This window comes from Chelonia mydas, chromosome 24 (genome assembly GCF_015237465.2).
Source record: "Chelonia mydas isolate rCheMyd1 chromosome 24, rCheMyd1.pri.v2, whole genome shotgun sequence".
Taxonomy (NCBI): Eukaryota; Metazoa; Chordata; order Testudines; family Cheloniidae; genus Chelonia; species Chelonia mydas.
Genome location: NC_051264.2, coordinates 4765619 through 4789356, shown reverse-complemented (window position 1 = coordinate 4789356; position 23738 = coordinate 4765619). Strand labels below are relative to the sequence as shown.

The 23738-nt window shown below is 49.4% G+C and overlaps 1 protein-coding gene across 15 annotated transcripts in view; it reads left to right on the top strand.

Moving 5' to 3' along the window:
• MEF2D (myocyte enhancer factor 2D) overlaps positions 1-23738 on the top strand; it is a 176915-nt gene that overhangs the window by 92762 nt on the left and 60415 nt on the right. For 14 of the 15 annotated variants that reach the window (XM_037883489.2, XM_037883482.2, XM_037883487.2 and 11 more), the window contains one exon: positions 5785-6067. In XM_037883489.2, the coding sequence (XP_037739417.1) occupies positions 6014-6067 (54 nt within the window). In that variant the 5' untranslated portion in view covers positions 5785-6013. Of the gene's footprint in view, positions 1-3601; positions 3622-5784; positions 6068-23738 lie in introns of those variants that run through there. The other variant, XM_043535002.1, reaches the window with a different exon arrangement.

Sequence of the window (23738 nt, the reverse complement as noted above, 5' to 3'; positions counted from 1 at the left end):
TCCTGATCTGATGGAGCGGGAAGTGGGGTACTGGGCTAGAGAGCCTCATGGTATGATTTGGTACTGCAGAAGGTGAGCTACTGGTGGACTAGTGATTTCTCTTGGTGTGGCAGAAAGTGGGATACTGAGCTACTGGTCATAAGAATGGCCCTACTGGGTCAAACCAACAGTCCATCTAGCCCAGTATCCTGTCTTCTGACAAAGAGTACTTGTGGCACCTTAGAGACTAACCAGTTTATTTGAGCATGAGCTTTCGTGAGCTACAGCTCACTTCATCGGATGCATAGCATATCGTGGTCTTCTGCAGTTTCCACGATATGCTATGCATCCGATGAAGTGAGCTGTAGCTCACGAAAGCTCATGCTCAAATAAACTGGTTAGTCTCTAAGGTGCCACAAGTACTCCTTTTCTTTTTACGAATACAGACTAACACGGCTGTTACTCTGAAACCTGTCTTCTGACAGTGGCCAATGCCAGGTGCCCCAGAGGGAATGAACAGAACAGGGAATCATCAAGTGATCCATCCCCGGTCACCCCTTCCCAGCATCTGGCAAACAGAGACTAGGGACACCATCCCTGCCCATCCTGGCTAACAGCCATTGATGGACCTATCCTCCATGAATGTATCTAGTTCTTTTTTTAATGATCCCATATGGTGTGTCCTATCTTATCATCATATAGAGCGGGCCCCCATCTCACATGATCATATCGGTCCCACTTCCCTTTTGCTGCCGCTCTTCGATTGCCAGAGCACTGCAGCTGCACTGCTGTTTATTAACGGCACAGGGAAAGGTGCATACGTTTCAATAACGAAAGAAAGAAAACCGGGGTTCAGCTGGTAAATGTCATTTCAATACAACTTGTCCTTGTAAAGAACCTTGGTACTGGGGAGGTAAAAGGAACTTTTTGTTGCTTGTATGTCTGTGGCCTCCTGTGAATACGTGTGTCTTAGGCTTCCGAGTGTTCTTCTTTCATGGAAAATGAATAGTGGGTTTCGGAGAAGAAATCTTCCCCCTTGTATGCTTTGATACCTGAGTCAATAGGACAGACAAAGAAGCCAATTCCTGCTGCTGTGCCATTTATTTATGGCATTATTAGCAAATGTGATTTATAGATATCCATATACCCTTGATACCAACCCTTGTACCCAGAATTAAAGTAGCTGATGCAGAAGAAATAAATTGGACACTGGCAAACTTCATGGCAAGCTTATGAGGCAGGGAAGGCTGGGATTGCTTGGTTTTTGGGGGTGTAGACTAGTGATTAGGACAGGGGGACTTGGAGTCCTGGGTATTCTTCTGGATCTGGGAGGGAGTATGGTCTAGTGTCAGAGCAGGGGCCTAGGAATCAACATTCCTAGGTTCTCTTCATAGTTTTGGTACAGTAGAGCAGTGGGTAAGTTGCTTGGCCTCACTGTTATCTTGTGGCAATGAGTTCCACAGGTTAATGGTGCTTTGTGTGGGGGAAAAAATAGTACTTCCTTTTGTCATTTTGTGTGGTAAGGCTGAAATTGCATTGGTGGAGTCCTTGGAGATCTTAGGATAAAAGAGCGGGGATTGTATTTATCTCTGTACAGCGCCTACCACATGGGTCCTGATTCTGATCCAGGCCCTCAAGTCACTGCTGTAATACAATGTAATATTATTATTGCTGTTTTTATTGCTTCCTGTAAAAAGAAGCAGAGGGAAAAGCAGATGCACAAATTTCATCCCATCTTCCCTACCAAAACGTCACATTTTCAAGGAAAAAATTGTAATCTGAATGTTGAAATTTGAAAAATGTTCTCCTGCTGTTGTTACTGTCCACAGAAAGGAACTGTGCGGGGCTCAAAACCCAGCCAGGGAGCTGACGCTTGGGCTGAAAAAGAAGCTGCCAAGAGCTTTTAAGGTTGATGCGGCGAGCAAGAACAGCTCAGCTTAGTTGAAAAATGAAGAGCTGCCAACTTTGGAATCCTATTGCATGCAGCTTAGACCCACTCCCTGCTGAGACATGCTGTCTCGTTGGGGCTGCTTGTAATGCTAGGCAGCTTGGTGCTTTGCCTTGCTGGGTCACTTCAGCCTCCTCGAAACAACCTCTGAAAAGATTTCTGCCGGTCAGGTCTCTTTCCAGGGCCATTTAGCAGGCGAAATTCACTGCTGTGCTGAGGGCTAGTAGTAAGCGTGGAGAGGAGGGGCAGGGTGGGCTGTGGTAGAGCAGCAGCCAGAGACCTGGGCTTAAGTCCCTGCTCTTCCACAAACTTCCTGTGTCACATTGGTCAAGTCACTGGGCCGCCTCAGTTCCCCGTTATAAAATGGAGAGGAAAGCACTGCCCTACCTCACGGGAGTGTTGTGCGGATAAACACAGGAAAGATTGTGAGATAGGGGACATCAAAATGCCTCCAATCGCCTTATGCTCGGACTTCCCCGCAGCAGCCTTCTGCCTGTGTGCTACCGAAGGCAGGATCACGAGCCTGAATAAACCAATGAAGTGCAATTATCCCCTTTATACAGATCAAGGAACTGAGGCCCAGAATGCCTTGCCTATGTCTATGCCTACATTGCAGCCTGGGGGTGTGATTGCAGCTCACGGAGACATACCTGAACGAACTTTAGCTCGCTCGAGGAGCAGAGCCGTGGCAGGTGGCAACTCAGGGGACCTCACCAACAGAGTAATTACCCAGGGATCCAGGCGGGTTTGTATAGCGCAGGTGTGTCTGTCGAGCTGCAGTCACATCCCATGACTTTAGTACAGAGACATACTCAGGAGTCTCTGTCAGAGCTGGGACCCAAATTGCCTAAAGTCTAGTGCTTTCCCCATACCCCCCCAAAATCCTTCCTCTCCTTGTCACAGCTGATACCTGTCTCTTCACTGCATGCAGCGCTGCACACTTGGTCCCAGGTTTCCTGGAGCAGGAGGAATAGCTAGCTATTGTTATGGTTTTGTAATTGGGAATGAGTTGAGTTTTTGCACTTAAAGCCAGGATTCCCTTGCTTGGTGATGTGTGAAGAATGACAACACATCAGCCCTCTCCCCCCCCGCCCCCCCCCCCCCCCCCATATTGCTGTGCTTGCTTTTTCTGAGGACAGAATCTTAAACAGAAGGATTTAAAGAAACACAGACGTCAAACCAGATTGATCAGAGCGCTCCAAACCCAACTGGTGTTAGTAACAGAAAAACTCCAGGGCTGTCTTGGCTTCTTTTTAAAATTTTCTCTCTAGTACCCCTTAAGAAATACCTTTCCGTGTCAGCTTGTTTTTTGGCTGTTCAGGTACAGATATTTTAAAAATGCAAAATTGAAGAGTCACTCAGAAAGCGGCAAAGAATTTAAATGACCCAGGCTAATGACCGGCCACTTGACTTCTTATGTCTTAAAAACCAAAAAACAACTGCCTTCCCCCTCCTGCTTTTCCAGAGTGTCAAAAAGGAACAGAAATTCACTGGTTTATTATGGCCGTCTTTCCCCATCCTCACATGTGTACAAAAATGCTTCCTGTTTGTGCCCTGGATGGTTCTCTGCTCTCTCAACAGCCCTGCGGAACTTGTGGCTAAGATATGACCCTGGATTCACTTCCCCGCTGTATCCCAGACTTGCTGCACAACCTGCAGCCAGGGTTTGAGTTGCTCAGTGCCTGTGATTCGGGGTATTTTTGAAAGTGCTTCAGCTCCCAGCTAGGCACTTAATAAAGGACAGATTTTCAAACGGGCTTAGCGCCTACTCTCCACTTCTACGCTGCTCCATTTGGTGCCTGAGTGAGACCTTAGGTCTTATGGAAAGCTGGCCATGAATCGCTCTGCGCTCCTGTAAAATGGGTATAATATGTCCTGGTGTCAGTGAAATTTCCATTTGCTGTAAGGCTCCATTGTGCTGCTCATCAGCGCACGTGCAGTGGACCCAGTCATTTAACAGCGTCATCAGCCAGCTGGAGAGCCGGTAGCCCGCCGTCGAAATGAGTCACTGGGCGCTCGACAGTGATATGTGACAGAGTCTGAAATGAGCAGCACCACGGGTCATTCAAAAAACTCCATTTCAAGAGATTGGCCGCACAGTTGCCCTGTCCTGCGGTTGCTGGAGAGGTATAAAGGGCCCTTAGGGTAAATAAGATTCAGCCCCAGGAGTTCTCCCTCTCTTGCACTGTTGTCGCCGTGTCTAGTTAGACTGTAAACTTTTTTGGGCAGGGATTGTGGCTCACTCTGTGTATGTAGGGTTGCCAGGTGTCCGGTTTTCCACTGGAAAGTCCGGTCAAAAAGGGGACCTGGCAGTGTCCAGTCAGATCTACTGACTGGACACACAAAGTCCAGTTAACACAGGCAGAGGTGGGGGAAATGCAGGGTCATTAACCCTCACCAGCCCCAGCTCAGCCAGGGGTGCCTACTACCTGCATCTTGTGGGCAGGCAGGCTCTGAGTCAGGCTGCAGCTCCCATCCCAGCCCCGGAGCAGAGGGAGCCCAGCTGGGGTGGGGAGTGGGAAGTGGAAAGAATCGAGCTGGGGGAGGGGGAGAGCAGTGAGTGATGGGGGGAGAGGGGATAGGAGCCAGCAGGGGGGGCGGGGCCTCAAGGTAAGAAGTGGAGAAGGGGGCGGGGCCTCGGGGGGAGGGGCGGGGCAGGAGGGTCCTGTTTTCAGAAATTAGAAAGTTGTCAACCCTATGTGTATGTACAGCACCTGGCTCAGTGAGGCCCCTGGCTCAGTCCCGACCCCTAGGCCTTGCACGCAATAAATAATTAAAATGCAAGGAACCACTGCAGGTGAATTTATGCCGAGTCTTCATTTGTCGGCACGTTGCCTAGATTTTTAGACAATGATATAAGAAATACCTTGGTTGGACAAACAGATTGGGTTAAGTTAGGCAGTCTGGAACCTGCTCTAGACACGGGTTTGGTCCTGGTATAACTGTGGGTTCGAGGGGTGATTTTTTTTTTAAAACTGATATAGTAATATCAGTACCGGCGCGAGCACAGACTCACTCACACTGGTATAAAGGAGCCTTGCACCAATATAGCCTAGTCCCCTTCCTGTATGGCCATGACTACATCAGCATCAGCACCTTTCTACCAGAATCGCTGCATCTACACGCAGTATAGGACCGTAGAGTTAAAGCAGTATTTAGGCAAGGCCTAGATTGACCTTCCACCTCCCTGAGCAGTGTAGTTAAGCTGAGTGTCCGTACCCCGCCAACTCCCCAGGTGCAACAAGGCTGATAGAAAAATTCTTCCATTGACCTAGCAATTGCCTCTCGGAGAGGTGGGCTAACTACGGGAAGGGAAATCCGCCTTCCGTTGATGTAGGAAGCATCTGCAGTAGGGTGCTACGGTAGCCTAGCAGTGTCTGTCGTGTAGACATGAACTCAGACACAGTGGTGATGGGCATGGTATAAACAGAGAGAGAGAGAGAGAGAGAGAGAGAGAGATTAGCTGCTCTCTGTTACCAGAGTCGATGTAAATAATCTTAATGCAGTTGTGTTTGTCCTGAGGCTAGGAATTTTGCTTGGAGTCCTTTTTTTTTGGTGGTCATTTTGCTGGTGAATTTATTTTGATTGCAAGCTCCTGGGGGCTGGGATGGTGTCTCACTATGCGTCTATGCAGCACCTAGGACAATGACATCTGGATACCTACTGGGGCCTCTAGGTGCTACCATACTTTGGCTCAGGGACTGTCTTTTTGTTCTGTTTGTACCACCCCTAGCACAATGGGGTCCTGGTTCATGACTGAACTCCTAGGGGCTACAGTAATACAAATAATAATAATTAGAAGGCTTTGCTTGAAAAATGTTTTAATTCCTTTTTTTTTTTTTTTGTCTCTTCACTAGGTTTCCAAGCAGCCTCTGGAGGCCCAAAGCACCTGGAATTAACCAGACGGCAGCATAACATGAACTGAGAAAAAAGCAACCTGGATTTTTGTTTGTTTTTTTGGTTTTGGTTTTAAAAGCTTTTACATAACAAAAAAATTCTTTCATGAAAACGTTTTAAAACAGGGTTATTTTTCCCCTTCCCCCGAACAAGAAAGTCGTCCCCGTACGGTGAGGATTTCCGGAGAAGATGGGGAGGAAAAAGATCCAGATACAGCGGATCACGGATGAGCGAAATCGACAGGTCGGTAATTCCTGATTTGATACCTTTTGTAGGGCTGATTCTGCCCCTCCCCCCACCCCAATTGATGCTCAAAGACCAAACTCTCATTTATTTGTGCCTCAGTTTCCCTATCTGTAACGTGAGGATAACGGCCTACATTTTCCAAAGTGATGAGCGATTTTGACTGCCCAAGCTGAGACGCCTTAAAGAGGCTGATTTTTCAGACCGTGCAGAGCATCTGCTCCCTAAAAATCTTCCTTTAAAGTGTCTCAAGTCAGGGCAACCAGAATCACTAGTCGCTTTGGCAAAGGTGGGCCAGTGACACGTGCCCACCTTTATAGAGTGGTTTGATCAAAAGAGCTCCAAGGAGGTAAGCCAGCCTGGTTTGCACCTGGGGAGTTTTAGAGGTACAGTCCCCAGCTCGGTGCAGAGCAGTGGCATTACTAAATAGCAGTTCATTAATGTGAAATCAGGGGCTAGAGGCTGCATCTGGAGTTCTCCTCTTAGAGCTCAGCAAAGCTTTTCCATTGAAACATTTTATTCCAGATGGAAAATGCCCCCTTTCCCCCCATCCTCAGGGGGTTGTGACCTGGCCCAGTTGGGTTTAGCTTGGAGGCTGCACCATCATGATGGAGGGGCCACGGGGCCAAACCTGAGCTTTGCTGCGACCCTGAACGCCAGGTTGCGACGGCACTCAGTTTGGAGGGCAGCGCAAACTGCGGGGTGGGGGTGAGGGGGAAACTGTCCCTTTTTGCCCCCACCCTCCGGCTGGCCCCATCAGCACTTTTCAGGATCGGGCCCATGGTGTGCATCTGGAGTATCAGTCTATCCCCTCTCAGCTGCAAGATTTTGGGCATGAGCGTGTGACACCTTTGGCTCTGCCTGAGTTTTAGGGTGACCCTGGGCTTGGCTTGCTATGGGCCAGCTGACATCTTGACCAGAGCACAGGGGACTGAGCTGCGGACCTCTCAACCTCAAAGCTTCGGCTGCTGCAGCCTGATCTGAAGAGCCAAAGGTCCGTGATTTGGAGCTGTAACACTGTATATCCCCTGTGGATTGAGCACAGATTGGGGGTGAGGGTGTCCGGTTCGATAATGATCAGCCCATAATCCATCAATCTTGCTGCAACATCAAAAGACTGCAACTGTCTCCACTCAAACTGATGGGCGGGGGATTGTCATTTTCCCTGAGCGTGGACGGCATGGTCGAGATTACATGGAGGAGGAGAAACAATCTCACAGGGGATGAGTCTGCACTAGCAGGAGGATGGATCAGATAATGGGGATCAGATAATCAGCCAGGCCTTTCTTTCTGTCTCTCAAATAAGAGGAGCAGCTCTTATTTATAACGAGCAAAACGTACCCCCATCTGCAACATGCCATGTTGATGGCTGTACTTGCCAGCAGTTCTGTAGCTAGCATTGGAGATTCTTCAAGTCGGCTGCTATGGGGAAGTTGTGGGTTACTGCTGCAGCAGAATTCTCCTAATCTTCAGGGAACACCCTCAAAATTGTGAGGTCTTAAAATTAACCCACCATGAAAGATGCCCTATTGAGTAGTTCTTACCTTATGGATTCCAGTGGGTTTGTTACCTTGGTGGCAATCCGTGGGGTGATGTTTTGTTTAAAAGAAATGCCTCTGAAGCACATTAAAACAAATAAATAAAAGCCCTGGTGTGCATATTCTGCGTGATAAAAGCTCGGTGAGGTGAGAATGGGAAATAGAACCCAGGAGTCCTGCTTCCCACTCCCCAGCCCTGACCACCTGACCAAACTTTCTCCAAAACCAGAAAATGGAACCCAGGAGTCCTGACTCCCTGCCCCCAGCTTACCTTAGAGCTGGGGGCAGGGAGTCAGGACTCCTGGGTTCCATTTTCTGGTTTTGGAGAAAGTTTGGTCAGGTGGTCAGGGCTGGGGAGTGGGAAGCAGGACTCCTGGGTTCTATTTCCCATTCTGAGAGGCTGTGCGGTCTAGTGGTCAGGGCTGGGGAATGAGCGTTAGAAATCCTGGGCTCTGCTCCCAGGTTGTCTAATGGTTAGAGCTCGGGGGACGGGCAGTCAGAATTTTGGGGCCTGTCTCCAGTTCTGGGAGGAAGTTTAGCTTAGTGGCTAGAACGGGGCGGAGTTGAGATCTAGGCTGCCGGGGCCAGATTTTCCAAAGATCCCCAGCTCCCGACACGCAACTAGAGCGACTGAGCACTATTGAAAATCTGGCTCTGCTTTCAGTGCCTGAATGGCCTCTGTTAATTGTGTCACGTAACGCACGACTGGAAGGTGCTTCGAGGCTACGGTGGTACACATGGGATAAGGACCTCTATAGCTTAGAACAGAGATAGGCTTTTTGGAAAATAGGACCCCAGCAGTGCTGAGAACTTGAAGAAGCCTAGCTTCAAGTGACTTCCCAAGGTCGCATGGGACAGCTATAGCAGAACCAGGAACTGAACCCCCGTGTCTCCTGCAATGAGAAAGGTCCTTCTTCTGAGGACCACTTTGCCTTCCTTTCAAAGCCAGCCTCCAGTCTTGCAATGTGGACCTCAACACCTGGGTGCTCTTAGCCTGGGACAAGGTCGGACGGTGCCGCAGTAGCACCCCCTCGGACTGAAAGATTCCAAGAACTCGCCGATTGGAGAGACACGCGAGGCGTAAAGGTGCAAGCAGCGTGCCGTGCACGTTCACCTCCAATTGCCTTCACCTGCAGCCCTTCTGGATGGGGCTGCAGCCCGAAATTGGTCTTCGGTCTCATCTCTGGGCCCACAATCGGTCACTGTAGCTTCTCCGTCAAACTCGATGGGAGATTCCGCATTGTTCCTAACCCAGCGCAGGGCTTTTGCTGCTAAAAGAAAAGCCATTAGCACTGCAGCGAGTTCCTTCCAGGAGCTTTATTGTTCCACGGTGAAACAATAGAAAATTGCAGGTTTTCTTCATTAAAGTTTCACTTGGGTGGGCAAAGGTGCAGGGGGGCGGGGGGCGGTGGTGGAATATTTTTGAAAGTATCCCACTTGCTCAGGGCAGTGTTTATTTCCATAACGAGCAGGAAATGGTGCATTAGTGATTATTAAAGGAGCTGGAGCTTTTTTTATTGGGGCAGCACAGCTATCTGGCATGCCAGCGCATTGCTGAATGCCGTACATGGGCGGAAGGTTAGAACATATATAAAGCTGGTTATTGGAGCTCTGTTCAAAGTTAAAATGAATGGAAAATATTTAGTAATCCTGGAGTCCGAAAGCCTCTTCTAGCCCTGTTTTATTACCTTTTAGGAAAGGAAAGAGTGAATTCGCTGCCAAAGCCCAGGGTCCAAGTGAGCTGTAGGTTGAGGGCCGGGCGCGGGTGGGGGGGTTGAGCTGCTATATGCCATGTGAGTTCCTTTAGCCAGGCTTTGGTGAGAAGATGGTTGGGACTGGAGGAAGGTCTTGAGATTAAAGCGCTCGAGTAGGATGTGGAAGATTTGGGTTCGGTTCCCGGCTTTGTGCACTGACTCACCATGGGCAAGACAGTTAATCCTTCCGTGCCTCAAATTTCCCAATCAGTAAAGTTATTGTACTCGACTCTAATACTCAATTGCCCCATTTCATTTAGTGACAAAGGAACACCAGGGTGAGATGGCCTACTGCCCAGCGCAATGGCCTGGGGTTTATGAGACCTGGGTTCTATTCTCGGCTGTCCTCCTGGGTGAACTTGGGCAAGTCATTGCCCCTTTCTGTGCCTCAGTTTCCCCAGCAGTAAAATGGGGATTGTCCATCCCTGGTCCGTCATCTTATACATAGATTGTAGGCTCTTCGGGGCAGGGAGCTTCTGTGTTTGTACAGCACCTAACACCACAGAACCTCAATCAGGGACTCCCTCTTTGCTATCATCGAATAAATAAATAACTATGAGGAGAAGCTGTAAAAATGAATGAGGAGGGGAATATCGGCTCTCGGACTCAGTTTCTCCCGCCTGCCTGCCTGTCACCTTAGTGAAGTGCTTTTCTCGGCTGAGCTTGTGAAGGTTGGGTGGGGAATAGAAGACAGCTGTGACAGTCTGGTTCCCAAGGAGCTACTACTCAGGGTTGCCAACGCTTGCAATTTTATTGCGAGTCTCACAATACCTGGTGCTTTTTTCAAAGCTCCAGCTCCTGGAATCAGGTGATTAGGCGAGAACATTACCTTGCTTTCTTTTTTTTTAAAAAAGTACATTTCTAACTCTCACGATTGCAGAGAACAGCTTGGGAACATGACCCAAGTGTGATCCAAAAGGCTCAGAAACCAGAAAGCCTAGAGAAAGTGCCTTTTTTTTTCTTTATAGCTCACGATTTTTAAGCTTGGATTTCCAGGGGTGCTGAGCACAACACCCCGCGCTGAAATTGACAGCGCTGCGGATGTCCCCCGGGTGACTAAGAATCACTTTTGGCTGTATGCACTGGATGCCCGACCACCGGCTGTCATGCTGACCAATACCATGTCATTGTCTCCTTGTATTCCCCCATCTTCAGTATCCATCTGTTGTCTTGTTCTTAGGGTATGTCTACATTGGAGGTGAGATTCCAGATGTACTGGCTCGAGCTAGTGCCTAAAAATGTGTCGGCGGCGGGTACATACTTGGACGGCTACCCCAAGCTACTACCCGTGCTGCGAGGGACACACTGCTATTTTTAGGTGCTAGCTCAAGCAGCGGGGGGAAACACCCCTCCCAGCTCAAAGGTAGATGTACACTTAGGTTGGTCAGGAACTGTCTGTTCTGTATCTGTACAGCGTCAAGCACCGTAGGGGCTGGGTCCATGCTCCTAGGCGTTTGGTAATATAAAAGCAACTGAGATCATGGCCCCAGTGAGCTAGGCGCTGTACATTCCGCAAAGAGATCCCAGTCTAAATAGAGAAAGCGGGGGGAAATGAGACCCAGAGAGAAAGTGACTTACCCAAGAAGTCAGTGCTGGTGCTAGTACCCGGGTTTCCAGAGTCTCCGCTCTGGTCCCAGTCCACCAGGTTACGCCTCGCTCCCCGTAGTACCTCTGTCCTCCACCTTTCTTCCTGCTTTGCCACAGCACCACCAGCAGGAGAGAGGCAGGCAGCTTGGGAGCCAGCGTGAGGATAAAAAAGAAAAAAAAAAAAAAAAAAAAGGGAATCTGGCAGTGGGATTTATAGCTACTATAAAGGGGCTAATGGAAAAAGAAAAAGAGAGAGAGTACAGCATGTACATGTTACCTATAATAAAAACACAAAGTGGTCTGATACAAAGAGAGAGACAATTGACGGCTTGAGAACATCTGGCTGGAACGGTTGCCTGGGGGCGAGTCAAGGGGCGCCTTTATCTTTCCTGCAGCTCTCTCTCTCTCTTTTTTTTTTTTCGTCTTGTTCTCCCTCTACCCTCTCACTGTAATCACAAACATTTCTAATGGGGATGCTTCTTATCTGACACCACTCGGATTCCATAAAGACCCCCCCACACACACACACCCACCCCCCCGCTTTGAACCACGCTCTTTGCATGATCAAGGAAGGTATCGGTTGGCTTTTAAACCAAACCCAGCAAAACCCTCTCAGAGCCAGGAAGTTAACGAAGCAGCAGAGCTGTTTAATTGGTCATCTGAGCTGGCTTCGGAATCAATTATTTCCCCCTCTCCTTCCCTTGCCCAGCAAGGATGAGAGGAAAGAAGTCGCTTTTGGAAGAAAAAAGCAAGGCTCTGGAAGACAGTGGGCCTGATCCCCATCTCGTGTAGACGGGCTCAGCTCTGTTCAGGTCACGGGCTCTACACTGATGTAAATCAGCACAGGATGTGGCCCGTGTTCTATTTAGGTATTTCTATAGTCCCATTGGCCTTAGTACCAGAGCCCCTCACAGACCCAGGTTGTGTGGCCCAGTGGATTGGGTGCCGATCTGACACTCTGAAGACTCATGGACTTTGAGGCCATGTAGGGTCATTATGATCCTGTCGTCTGACCTCCTGCATAGTCCAGGCCTTAGAAACTCAGCCCAAATCAAGCCCTTTATCTTCCGGCAGCACTACAGTGTAACTTTAGAAAGAAATCCAGTCCCAATTTCAAGGCTTTGTGTGATGGAGAATCCGCTGCGTTCATAGCTGAGACCTGGCCAGCTGAACCCATGATCAGAGGCAAGCACACAGCCCTCTGACCCAAAGTCAGACACCTTATCCCTTAGGCATGGTCCTGGGACTTGCAGCCTGCTGTTGGCCTTGCTACAGTCTTCCTGTGTGACTGTGGTCATGTTACTTAATGTCTTCAGGCCTCAGTTCCTCATCAGAAAAACAGAGATAATAATCCTACCTTTTCCTGCCCTTGTCTGTTTCGATTGTAAGATTTTCAGGGGAGGGGCTTTCTCTCACTATGTGTATGTACCGCCTCGCAGAAAGGGGCCCTGATTTCACTTGCAGTCTCTAGGCGCTAACAAAGGTCCCACCTTTCTTCCATCATTTCTCTCCCCTCTATTGTTTCAGTTCAAGGATCTAAACCAGTCGCCATGCAAATGGGAGCTGCGGGCTGCCATGCAAATGTAAACAAACTGTCTGGCGGCCTGCCAGCAGATTACCCTGGTGGGCCGCAGGTTGCCCACCACTGATCTAAACTGTCCACAGGGATGTGTTTTGGACATAGCATGACTATGGAACTGGCCGAACTAGTTGCGCGGGACTGACTCCAAATGTTCGATTCTCTCTGGGGTGGGGTGGGGAAAACTGGCTTCAATCCAAAGCTCAGGTCTGCCCTGCATCCTTAGCCCATGCGTTGTGCAGCTCAGCTGGTAAATTTTCCATCCCCATCTCCACAGAAAGCTTTCCTGAGGTTCAGAGAGGGGAGAATCTCTCCTCTCTCATGTTGCTAACCGGTAGTTAAGGAATCTGATGCTGCTGAATTATGCATGTGCTTTCATGCCATGGCTCTGCCTCTGGAAATCTAGGTCTTCCAGTTAAAGCTGCTTTGCATGTGGGATGTCTCTGCACATGCCTGTGTGTGTGTGTGTGATGTGTGCTCTTTGCTATGTACATGCTTGCTTGCATACCAGCGCTACTAGCTCCCAGCAGAACCTAACCTCCCTGAGAACTTGCAATTTGCCAGGTTCTTGGATTGTCGTTGTTTAACATTTCTATGGCTGTAGCACCTTGAGTCCAGGTCCCATCGTGATAGCAGCTGTACAAACACATTACAAATGCCCCAAAGAAGGTACAGTCTAAAAGGGTTCCCAGGCACTCACCCTTTTCTCAAAGATGGCTGATCCGTCATTATTATAGGTATTACAGTAGCACATAAAGGACATAAACTAGACCAGACTCCATTTTGCTAGGGTGCTGCATGCACAGGGAGCAGGACCAGCTCTAGGCACCAACAAAGCAAGCATGGGCTTGGGGCGGCCCAATTCCAGGGGCTTGGGCAGTTGTGTTCTCAGAGCTTGGGGTGGCAAAAAACCTAGAGCCAGCCCTGACAGGGAGTAAGGCATGGACACTGCTCTGCAGAATCCTAGAATCTTGGAAGGGACCTCAGGAGATCATCTAGTCTAACCCTCTGCTCAAAGCAGGACCAATCCCCAATTTTTGCCCCAGATTCCCTAAATGGCCCCCTCAAGGCTTGAACTCACAACCCTGGGTTTAGGAGGCCAATGCTCAAACCACTGAGCTATCCCTCCCCTCAAGCTTATGATCTGAGCAGAAAAGGCAGATCAAGGAAATATTTTACAGATGGGGGACCTGAGGCCTGTAGAGATTAAGTGACTCATCACAGGTCACACAAGGGAGTCTGGGCCAGAGCCATAAATTAAACCCAGCTCCCCTGAATCCAGCTCCAGAGCCTTGGCCACAAGACCATCCTTCCTGTGGGGATGTTCTCTGGGGAGTAACCAGTGATTCCGCTCCCTGTGCAAATTTAATTCATAAATAATCATTGGCCTCTGCCGTGTAAGGAACTCCAGGACACTGGGGCCCTGATCCAAAGCCCAGCATGTCTGTGGCCGAGTTAAAACCGAACAGAGGTCTCCTGAGAGCTAGTCTGCTGCCTTAGTTACAAGACCAATCTTCCTCTCTTGTGCTGTGTCTGTCTTGCAGGGATCTTGCCCGACCGTATCTGCGCCTTTGCAACCTCAGGGCCAGCATGCTGCGCCGAGCTCTCCTGAGAGTCCAGGGGCATGTTTCTGCTCCTGCCTGCTGAGCCAGGAAATCAGGATGACTCCCCTGAAATGAATGGAGTTACCATTGATCAGTGAGACCAGAATCAAGGCCCTAGTGCAGAAGCCAAACACAAGAGAGGAGAGCCAGTAATAGTCGCTAATGACATTAGAGGATAGGATAAGATTTGCCCTAACACATCAGCCCACTAGTCCGTCAAGGCGGGTCTGGCAAAGACCAGTGCCTGATGCGTCAGGGGAGGGCAAAAATCCTCTGATAGCACAGTACTGTGTGTGGAAGTAATTCCTTCCTGACCCCTATGGCGATCAGCTTATGCCCTGAAACATGAGATTTAATTACCCTCTTAGTCTTATAAGGTTAATTCTTCTAGATGAGGGTCAGGCCCATGTAAATCCCAGCCTGTCTGCTTATCTATAGTTGAAAGGTTTTGGGTTTCTTTTCCTTTTCACAATAATGTTGGTAGACTTGAATGGCAGGATAATGGTAATTGATGGTTTTATATGTCAGGGGCTTTGCTAGTGGCTAGAACTAAGCACTGGAAGTTGAGACTCCGGGGTTCTATCCCTGGGTGTGGAAGGAGGGGTGGGTTTAGTGGATAAAGCAGCAGGGATTGGCCGGCAGGACTCCCCAGGCTTCAGTTCCTACTTCTGGAGAGGAAGTATAACCTAGTCATTAAATTGGGGATCCTGCACTCCTGGGTCCTATTTCTGACACTGCCAGAGACTGGGTTGTTAATCTTGGGTAAGTGGCCTGACATTGTTTGCAGAGCAGGGAATTTAACTCAAGTCTTCCAAACCCTAACCACTGGCCCATCCTTCCTCTCTCAGAGGGTTGAGAGCAGCCAGGCCTTGCTTTCTTTGCTCTCCCCCTTTTCCAGCTTCAGACCTCCCGGCATGGCCAAGAGCCGCCTCCCTGCCCCATCTGTCCCAGAGATCCCTCTTATTGGTCACTCTGAATAGCGTTGCCAGCATTGTGTTGGTCCAACGAGACAAATTCCAGCCGTGACCCCCATCACCGCGCACTGAAACGTCACGGCACAGTGTGTATCGGCTGTTGACTGACACATGACACTGTATCAAATCATTATAGCTCCTGACTCTTCCTTGGGATGTGTGTCTTATGTGGCCATTGACACCTGGTTGAAGTGTGTGAAATGCTACCCCCATCAGCGGAGCTGAGTGAAGGATCCGGACTTGGTAGCATTATGTACCTACTTAGTGCAGTTGTCGTCTGTCCACGTGCCGTTGCAGGTCCTCAGCCATTCCAAGTTCATGCTTGGTGTGACTCTGTCAAAGGCGAAACAATTAGACTGGGAATGAATCTGGCACGATGTTTTGTGGATTCCCAAAATGGAAACCTCTAAGTAAAGCTCGTCATCATTTTTTGAGTGAACTTTTTGGGGGTCAAATAATGGCCTTTTTTATTCAAAAACAAATTTTTCATCAACAGTATCATTTTTTCCCCCTCACTTCCACAAAACTTTCCATGATATATTTTCCTGGCGTTTTTACAAAAATCATTTTCAAAATTGTTGTGTACTGAATACCTGAAAAACATGGCGGGTTTGGTAGAAGAACAATCTGAGTAAAAAAAGTAAGTATTGTGGGAAAAGTTCATGAAAAAACTGAGTTTGTCTTAAAGCCTATGAAATGGAAACAAGTTTCAAATTTTTTGCCAAATCATTTTCCTGTTTTTTTCCGACCACCTCTATCTCTGACTTTTTCTATCCCACAAAGGCACAGTGTTTACTGTTATTTGAAGGCTGGAGAAATGGGATCAGATAAACTTAGAGGTAATGAAGTTTTATTTGGAATACAAATAACCTCTAAAATAGTCCCCCAGAGCTGGTCGCATTATTCATTGCAAGTGTAACCCATGGTAACAAAATTTGGCTCTTTGTCCCCCTCTAGTGATTAGTCCATGTATAAAAACATAAGAATGGCCCTACTGGGTCAGACCAAGGGTCCATCTAGCCCAGTATCTTGTCTTCCAACAGTGGCCAATGCCAGGTGCCCCAGAGGGAATGAACAGAACAGGGAGTCATCAAGTGATCCATCCCCTGTCGCCCATTCCCAGCTTCTGGCAAACAGAACCGTGTGGCTCACACCGCTTCCTGCAGCTCCCATTGGCCGGGAACGGCGAACTGCAGCCACTGGGATGGTCAATGTAAACAAACTGTCTCACGGCCCACCAGTGGATTACCCTGATGGCCCACGTGCAGCCCGCGGGCTGCAGGTTGCCCACCACTGCACTAGAAACTTGTGCTTTCAGATCCACTTTTCTGGGTTCAATCCCTGAAGGCAGCCTGAGAGACAGTGTTGTAACACAAATAAGTTTTCGGATTAATTTCACCTAATCACCTGTAGCTGAATCATTCACGGACAGATCCAGTTTCTGTGAACCTATTTCTTGTGCATCGGTGCCTATCAAACAACTTACTAATTTTCAACCCCATGGGCTGTTCGCAAGGTATCTATTATTTGTGCTGTGCGTCTGGTCCTCTCAGTCACATGGTGTGGTTTCCATCGTCCAGCTGGGGAGAGGAATCTTTTTAAGCGGAAGGTGAAAAGAGTCAGCAAATATCAGTCGCCTATATTCCCAGCATCAGAGTCTCAGTTGCACTAAGAAGGTATGTCTGCACTTTGAGCAGCACCTAGGAAGAGACTGTAGGTGTGGGAGCAGACGTAGCAGATGGGGCTAGCCACCGGAGTACGTATGTAGTGTGCTGAACGAGTCCATACTTGGGGTGGCTAGCTGGTTGCGGTGTCGCAGCTGTACTAGCTTGATCAGAGCTGGTGCGGGTATGTCTCCCCGAGCTGGGCATTCCACCTCCAGGTGTAGAGATACCTTTCGGCCCCTTTATGCTTCTCTGGTAGCGTGAAGGGCCTTGAAATTGGGCGCCAAATGAAATTTACCTGTGCTGTAAGGCCCCTTCGTGCTGCCCAAGCCCTGTCAAGGGGCCTCAGTGTGGATGAGAGGGGTTCACTCGGTGGACTTGAGAACAAAACATCCTTGGGGCAGCTTTGGGGATTCGTGGCCGTTTTCACGGATAACGGCTGTCACGTGGCTGCTCGTGGGGGGAATGATTCCAGGAATAAGAGCGGAGCCGACTCCCCGCCTGGAGTCGTGAGAAGACGTACCAGCTGCTGTGGGAGTTACTCGCCCAGCTCTTCAAGAAACCTTTTCTTTGCAGAGGGGAGGATCAGATTTATTTCAATCTCTCTCTCTCAGTTCATGTGTATAGCTCTGTGTGTCTAATCTATCTATCCCCATAAACCCCCTCTAGCTATCTAGCTATCCCCACGCATACCTCATTATCTAATCCAGTGTTTTTCAACCTGTGGTCCACAGATCCCTGGGGGTCTGCAGACTATGTCCAAGATTTCCAAAGGGGTCTGCACCTCCATTCAAAAATTTTTAGGGGTCTGCAAATGAAAAAAGGTTGAATATCACTGATCTGATCTATCTATCCCCATACACTCCCTCTATCTATCTATCTATCTATCTATCTATCTATCTATCTATCTATCTATCTATCTATCTATCTATCTATCTATCTATCTACCCAGTGCCCACCTATCTGGTTTCTGAGCCCTGTACTCAGTTGTTCAGATGCTAAACTGTTCTGCCACTTGACAGAATGAGATGCCTTTCAATGGGAGAAGCTGCCCCTTATAAATGTGGCCACACGGGGCATTTTAATTTCCCTCTCCTTGCAAGAGCCAGAGTGGCCAGGGGCTCCCCACTTAAGCTCCTGGGAGCACAAGTTTCGAGCTGCCAAGATATCCTTATCATGCAGCAAAGCTAAGCCCCCTTCCCCCTCCCCCAATCTGTCAGCGGGCAGCAGAGAGAGAGATGGAGTCTGGCGATGACACCCGTGCTGATCCTGAAGTAATTTGATTTGCCATCGAGCAGGCCGGAGCTCTCGGAGACCCTGGCAACGTGACCGTGAGGGCTCAGAGTCAGAGAGAGGGAGAGCGAGTTAGCCCAGAAGACACAGTCTCCGAGGGGTTAGCAGCCTCACGTGGTGGAGAACAGCTGCGTGGTGTGCCATCCCTGCACTTTAAAAGGGCTGAGACGATTAGAGCCGAATCTCATTTCTACTTAATCACCCCAGACAGGGGAGGGAGGAGGCCAGGGGAACTGGCGGCCACCGACGCGAAGTCCCGCGTGGGAAGCTGTGAAACGCAATGTAAACGCCAGGGCCCAATTCTCGTTACCGATTCTCTACCACCGCCCAGCTGCAGTGCCTCAGACTAGACGCTAACTCCGCCGATAGGAGGGGTCTGTCTTCCCGTCGCTGTCGATAGTCCGCCTGCCCGAGAGGCGGTAGAATTCTTCCATTGCCCTAGCGCTGTCTACACGGGGACTTAGGTCGGCTTCACTACGCTGCTCAGGGGTGTGGATTGTTCTGATTTTCTAGCGCAGACCAGGGCGAAGGCCCCGGTAACACTGCCAAAGCCCGGGGATCAGAGTGAGAGACAGGTCCTGCCCCCACGAGTCTACAGTCTAAGGCTCCAGTTCAAGGAAGGGTTGAAGCAGGTGCCTAACTTTAAGTGCCGAAGTCCATCTGAACCAGGGATGCTTTCCTGAGCTGGGGCCTAAATGGACCACCCTGCTCCCTGGGCTCCAGCCTGAGCCACAGCTTCAAAGGGCTGCTTTCAGAGCACCGCCATCAGCCCCGCTAGCCCGAGTCTGTGGAGCTCCTGTGGGCTCCAGAACACAGTGCAGATGTAACCTCGGCGTGCGGCAGGCTACGGCGGGGTAGATTTTCACCCCAGCTTGCTGTGAGCTAAGTGTCCATGTGGATGAGATTATAAATTCATCAGGGCCAGGACTGTCTCTCTCCATGTGCATGTGTAGCACGCAGCTCTAGGAGCTGCCATCATACATATCCTGATGTTAGAGCCGCACAACAAAAGAGATTTATTAGCTCACTGGTGTGGTCTCCTCTGCTTCCCCAACTTGATGCAGGGTCACTTTATGGTAGAAGCCCCAGCTGAGCTCAGGGCTCCATTCCGCTAGGCACTGCACATACCCACAGTGAGAGACAGTCCCTCCCTCCAAAGGACACCTTACAGCTTTTTTCCTAATGGATGGACATTATTCAAGAGCAGTTTTTTTCTCCCTCAAGTTTTATTTCTCCTCTGACAATTTTGTCGAGAGTTATTTGCTGTTCAAAATTTTGGGCTGGGTCATTTCAGCAACGCGGTTCTTGTTCCATCAGCTGTTTGCAAGCATTCAAAGTCTGTGGGGCGTTGCTTAGTTTTTGATTGGCTGCATTGTTTGCTTGGGTCCTCTTTGCCCTCCCTAATTGCATGAGGGTGATTCTTAGGGCGTGATCCTCATTTGCACTTAAGGCCCCTTTACACCAATGTCTGGCAGTACGAAAGGACTTCCCTCATTTTGAAACCACTTTACGCCTCCACGGCCATGTAAAGAGACCTTAGGGTAAATGAGACTTGGGCCTATTTCAGTCTGAATGGTAAAGGCCCAATCCTGCAAATCCTTGCTCTCTCTTGAGTATTTCTTACTCCTGTGGGTGAGTCATTGGACTACTGGTAGGAGAAAGGATTTAACAGGATTGGGGCCCAGTTGTTAAAATGACCGTCAGGCATGCTACAGTCTTTATGGCCTTGTAACAGGGGAGGCCTGCCAACCATAGTCCCAAAGGAGGCACGCACCTGAGCAGGGTTTTAGCTGATTCCCCTATACAGAGCAGCAGGAAGCTGCAAAGACTGGGGCTAGCTCAGACCAGAGTAGGCTCCGGCAGTGAAATCTGGGATTTGGGAGTGAGTTTACATGCATGTGAGACTGATCTGTTGTGAGCATAGCTCTGGGGCTGACAGAAGGAGAGATTGATGGCAGGATGTTGCAGGCGCGCCCGGAGGTCGTTTGCTCTTTGACAGATCTGGTTCTTGGTTGTCCAGCAGCCATTTGCACCAGTGCAAAGAGGGTGCAAAATAAACCCAACAGCACAGCGGTGTTTTACACCCCAGCTTTGCATTGGTGCAAATGGCTGCACAAGCTGCAGGGCAATGGAGAATCAAGCCCTTTAATCTTCCCTGACCGAGGCTCTTCAATCCAATAAGAAGCCAATCCTCTGAACGCTCTTCAGTTTCCATTTGCCGTGCCCTCTGCTGAAGTGCACAGTGCAGTAAGATGCAGCCTGCCACGGATCAGGTGGCCTTATCAGCAGACAAGGGCAGGCAGCGCTCCCATTTGTCAGCAGCAAAAGGAATAGAGAATCCGTCCAGCAAAGGACGCCTCTTTAGTCGACATTGTTAATGACAGCTAATTTAGAGGCAGGGCGGGTGGGGAGGATGGGGGAAGCGGTCACAAGTGCAGTGACCCTCCAGATCTGACAGGCGATGTGGAAAAACGTGCAGACAAGGTCATTAGGACAGTGGGGATGCAGCGGTGGTGAAGGCTCTACCAGCTGAGGGCTGTATCTGATGTGTTGGGACACCAGAGGAGACAACCCTGGTGTGTTTAAAGTATCCAAATGTTCAGCATGTCTCTGAGAAAAGAGCAGTGCCGGCAGGAAGAAAGGGACTGGTGTGCGTACTGGCCCTCCCATGCTCCTTGGAAAGAAGGGGCAAGCTGCTATTATTATTGATATGAAATATCCTAGTACTTAGCTCTGCGACTGAGATTGGGGAACCGTGACGCTAGGTGCTGTACAAACATATAGTAAGGGGAGTTATTCTGGAGTAGCTATTCCTGATTAACTTTGGCTGCTTAATTCCCTGTGTGGAGGCTCGAGTCAGGAATCAGAGTTCCTTATTCCAAATTAGTTTAATCCACTTCCAAAGTGAATTAGTTTAATCCATTTTGGAAGTGGATTAAGCTATTTTGGAATAAGGGACCTCTTATTCCAGAATAAGAGTATCCACGCAGGATGTTAATCAGGAATAACTATTCCGCTTTAAGCTCGCACCCTACCTTAATCTGAATTAATTTCTCAGCGTAGACAAGAAGAGACAGTCCTTGCCCTAGAGCTTCCACCCTGAACTGGCAAGGCAGGCAACTGACCCAGTGGGTAGGCCAGTACAGGTAGAAGACCTGGGTTCCATCCTGGCTCTGCCATTAAGACGCTGGATGACCAGGAGGACAAATCATAGGAACTGTCAGACGGGATCGGATCTGAGGTCCACCTCCTCCAGGATCCTGGCTCTGACAGTGACCAGCTTCAGCCCTGCTAATGCATACACACTGCACTATGCTGACCTTCTGACGCAGGCTTGAGCTGCATCCACACTGCAAAATGATAGGGATTGGACCCGAGTCCCAGTAGGACTTGGGCTCTGACCCACACCACAGGCACGGTCCTAAGACGCAGGTCCTAAGTGCTTGCTGACCTGAGTCAGACTGATCTGTGAATGGACGGAAGTGGAGCTTGGGCTCAAACCTGAGTCAGAGCCCAGGCTTTGTGTGTAGTGTAGACACAGCCTATTAGTTAGACCCTGTCTAAAGCATAAGGTTTCACTGCTGTGTGTCTCACTTGCCCACTTCTTCCTTTTTTTCCCTGGACCCTAAGATCTTTGGGAACTCTGAGCATGTATGTACAGCGCCATGGGGAGATTTTGGACTTGTGTTCCTAAATCCCTTAGGCATCATAGAATGCATGTGTTAGTTTAATACAAATAAAGGATGAAGACAGGGAGCCTTGTCCTCATTTTACTAATGGGGAATTAAGGTACAATGAGATTAAGTAGCTATTTTAGGGAGTCTGTGGCAGAGACAGGAATGGAACCCCTGTACCTGATACCCAAACCGATACCTTAACCCCATGGCCGGCCTTCCTCTCTATTTCTCCACCCATTGAGATTAATACACTGACCCCCTTCTCTTTGCTGCAGCATGAGGGCTACAGAGTGGTGCACTGGGGCACTCCTGACACCTTGCACCTTAGCATGTGAATTGGTGGCTGGTGCAATGGTGGATTTAATAAGGGCCGGAGCAGTGAGTGGTTAACGAAGCAAAGGGGGAAGGAGCCAGCATTGGCTGTGGCCTTGGAGGAGCTGGGATGCTGTGTGAGAGAACCCACTATATGTGTGCCAGAAGCACAGAAGACCCGCAGTGACCGTCAAGGGAAGGCAGAGTACAATGGCAGGGAGTTATGTGCAGTGGGCTCTAGATGGTACCTCTGTGTCATGCAGTAGCGAGAGGTGCCAGTTTGGTGCCAAAGGGAGAGGGCTTGATTCTCCATGGACTCACACACCTGTCATGCAAAGTGTGTGTGCAATGCTGCCGGATCAGAATGGGCAGCATTTCCTGCTCACTTTTGCACTGGTATAGATTGACAGTGCGAGGTTCAAGGCAACAGAGAATCAGGCCCAGAATTTGCAATGCCTTTGAGACGGGATCACAGAAACCTACAGGCCTGATTCTCTTTGTCCGGTGCCTTGTGCAGTGGTTTACACCCATGCGAATTGCATGTAAAACGCTACCATTTGGGTTTGGGAGCATTTCCCACTCCCTTTGCACAAGAGCAAATAATTACACAAAAGAGGCCATGACACCCACTGTAAGGCCTTGTCATACTGGTGTGATGAGGCGTGCCCCGGTGATCTTTACCTACTTGCACTAGTTTAAATGAGTGGGCAAGGCGCAGGGCAGTGGAGAATTGGGTCTGCAGTTCTTATTGTCATTGAAGCCTCGGGGCCTGATTCTCAATGACTCCGAGGCCCATTTACCTAATCTGGCCTTAGGCCTGCCAGAGTCGGGTAAAGGGGCCTGAGCAGAACTGCGAATCAGCCCCCTTGGCTTTAGCTCCGCAGCTTCCAGTGAAGCGTGCGCTTTGAGCTACAGCAGCCCATGCCAAAGAGATCTCTCCTGCTCAAAAATCAGCCTTAAAAGCCAGACAGATGGTGGCTCTGTTGGGGATTTTGCTAAAATGTATTTTCCCTTGATTCTGCAATATGTAACTTCCAACCGCGATAATCATCCTTGCACTTCGGTAGCATCCGCCTTGGGAGGATCCTGAAGCGCTTGGCAGATATGAATCGGTTAGGTCCTGCAAGGGCCTAGAGGAGGAGGGGGAGGCTCAGTATTATCCTACCCATTGTCCAGTTAGGGAAACTGAGGCATAAAGAGGGCAGGTCCTTGCCCTGTGATTTGCTGTCCTTCTCTGTCTCACTCCATTCCCCTTTCTCTATGCCTCTCTTGCTCGCTCCTCCTTCTCTGTACCTCCCTTTTATCTTTGTCTCTTGCACGCTCTCTCTCCCCTTTCCCCCTCTCTCTTTCTCATGGTTAATGACCAAAATGGTTCCAACTCCTTCCCAGTCTTCTGCTCCCACCACTCTGGCTGCATATCCCTTTAAATCTCCCGTAACGCCTCGCTCGGTAGCCTACCCATTGTGTGTGATATGCAACCTTTGTTCCCCTTTGTGTCAATGCTAGCAGCATGGCTGGCCCAGTCAGGAGATCCATTACCCACATAAACCACATGGATCCAAAGTCTTTCCACCCCCCTTCAGATCCAGATTGGATGCCTTTCTGGACAAGACGCATTAGTCAAACACAAGTCACTGGGCTCAGTCCGGGGGAAACTGGATGGAGCTCGGCGGCCTTTGTGAGGCAGCA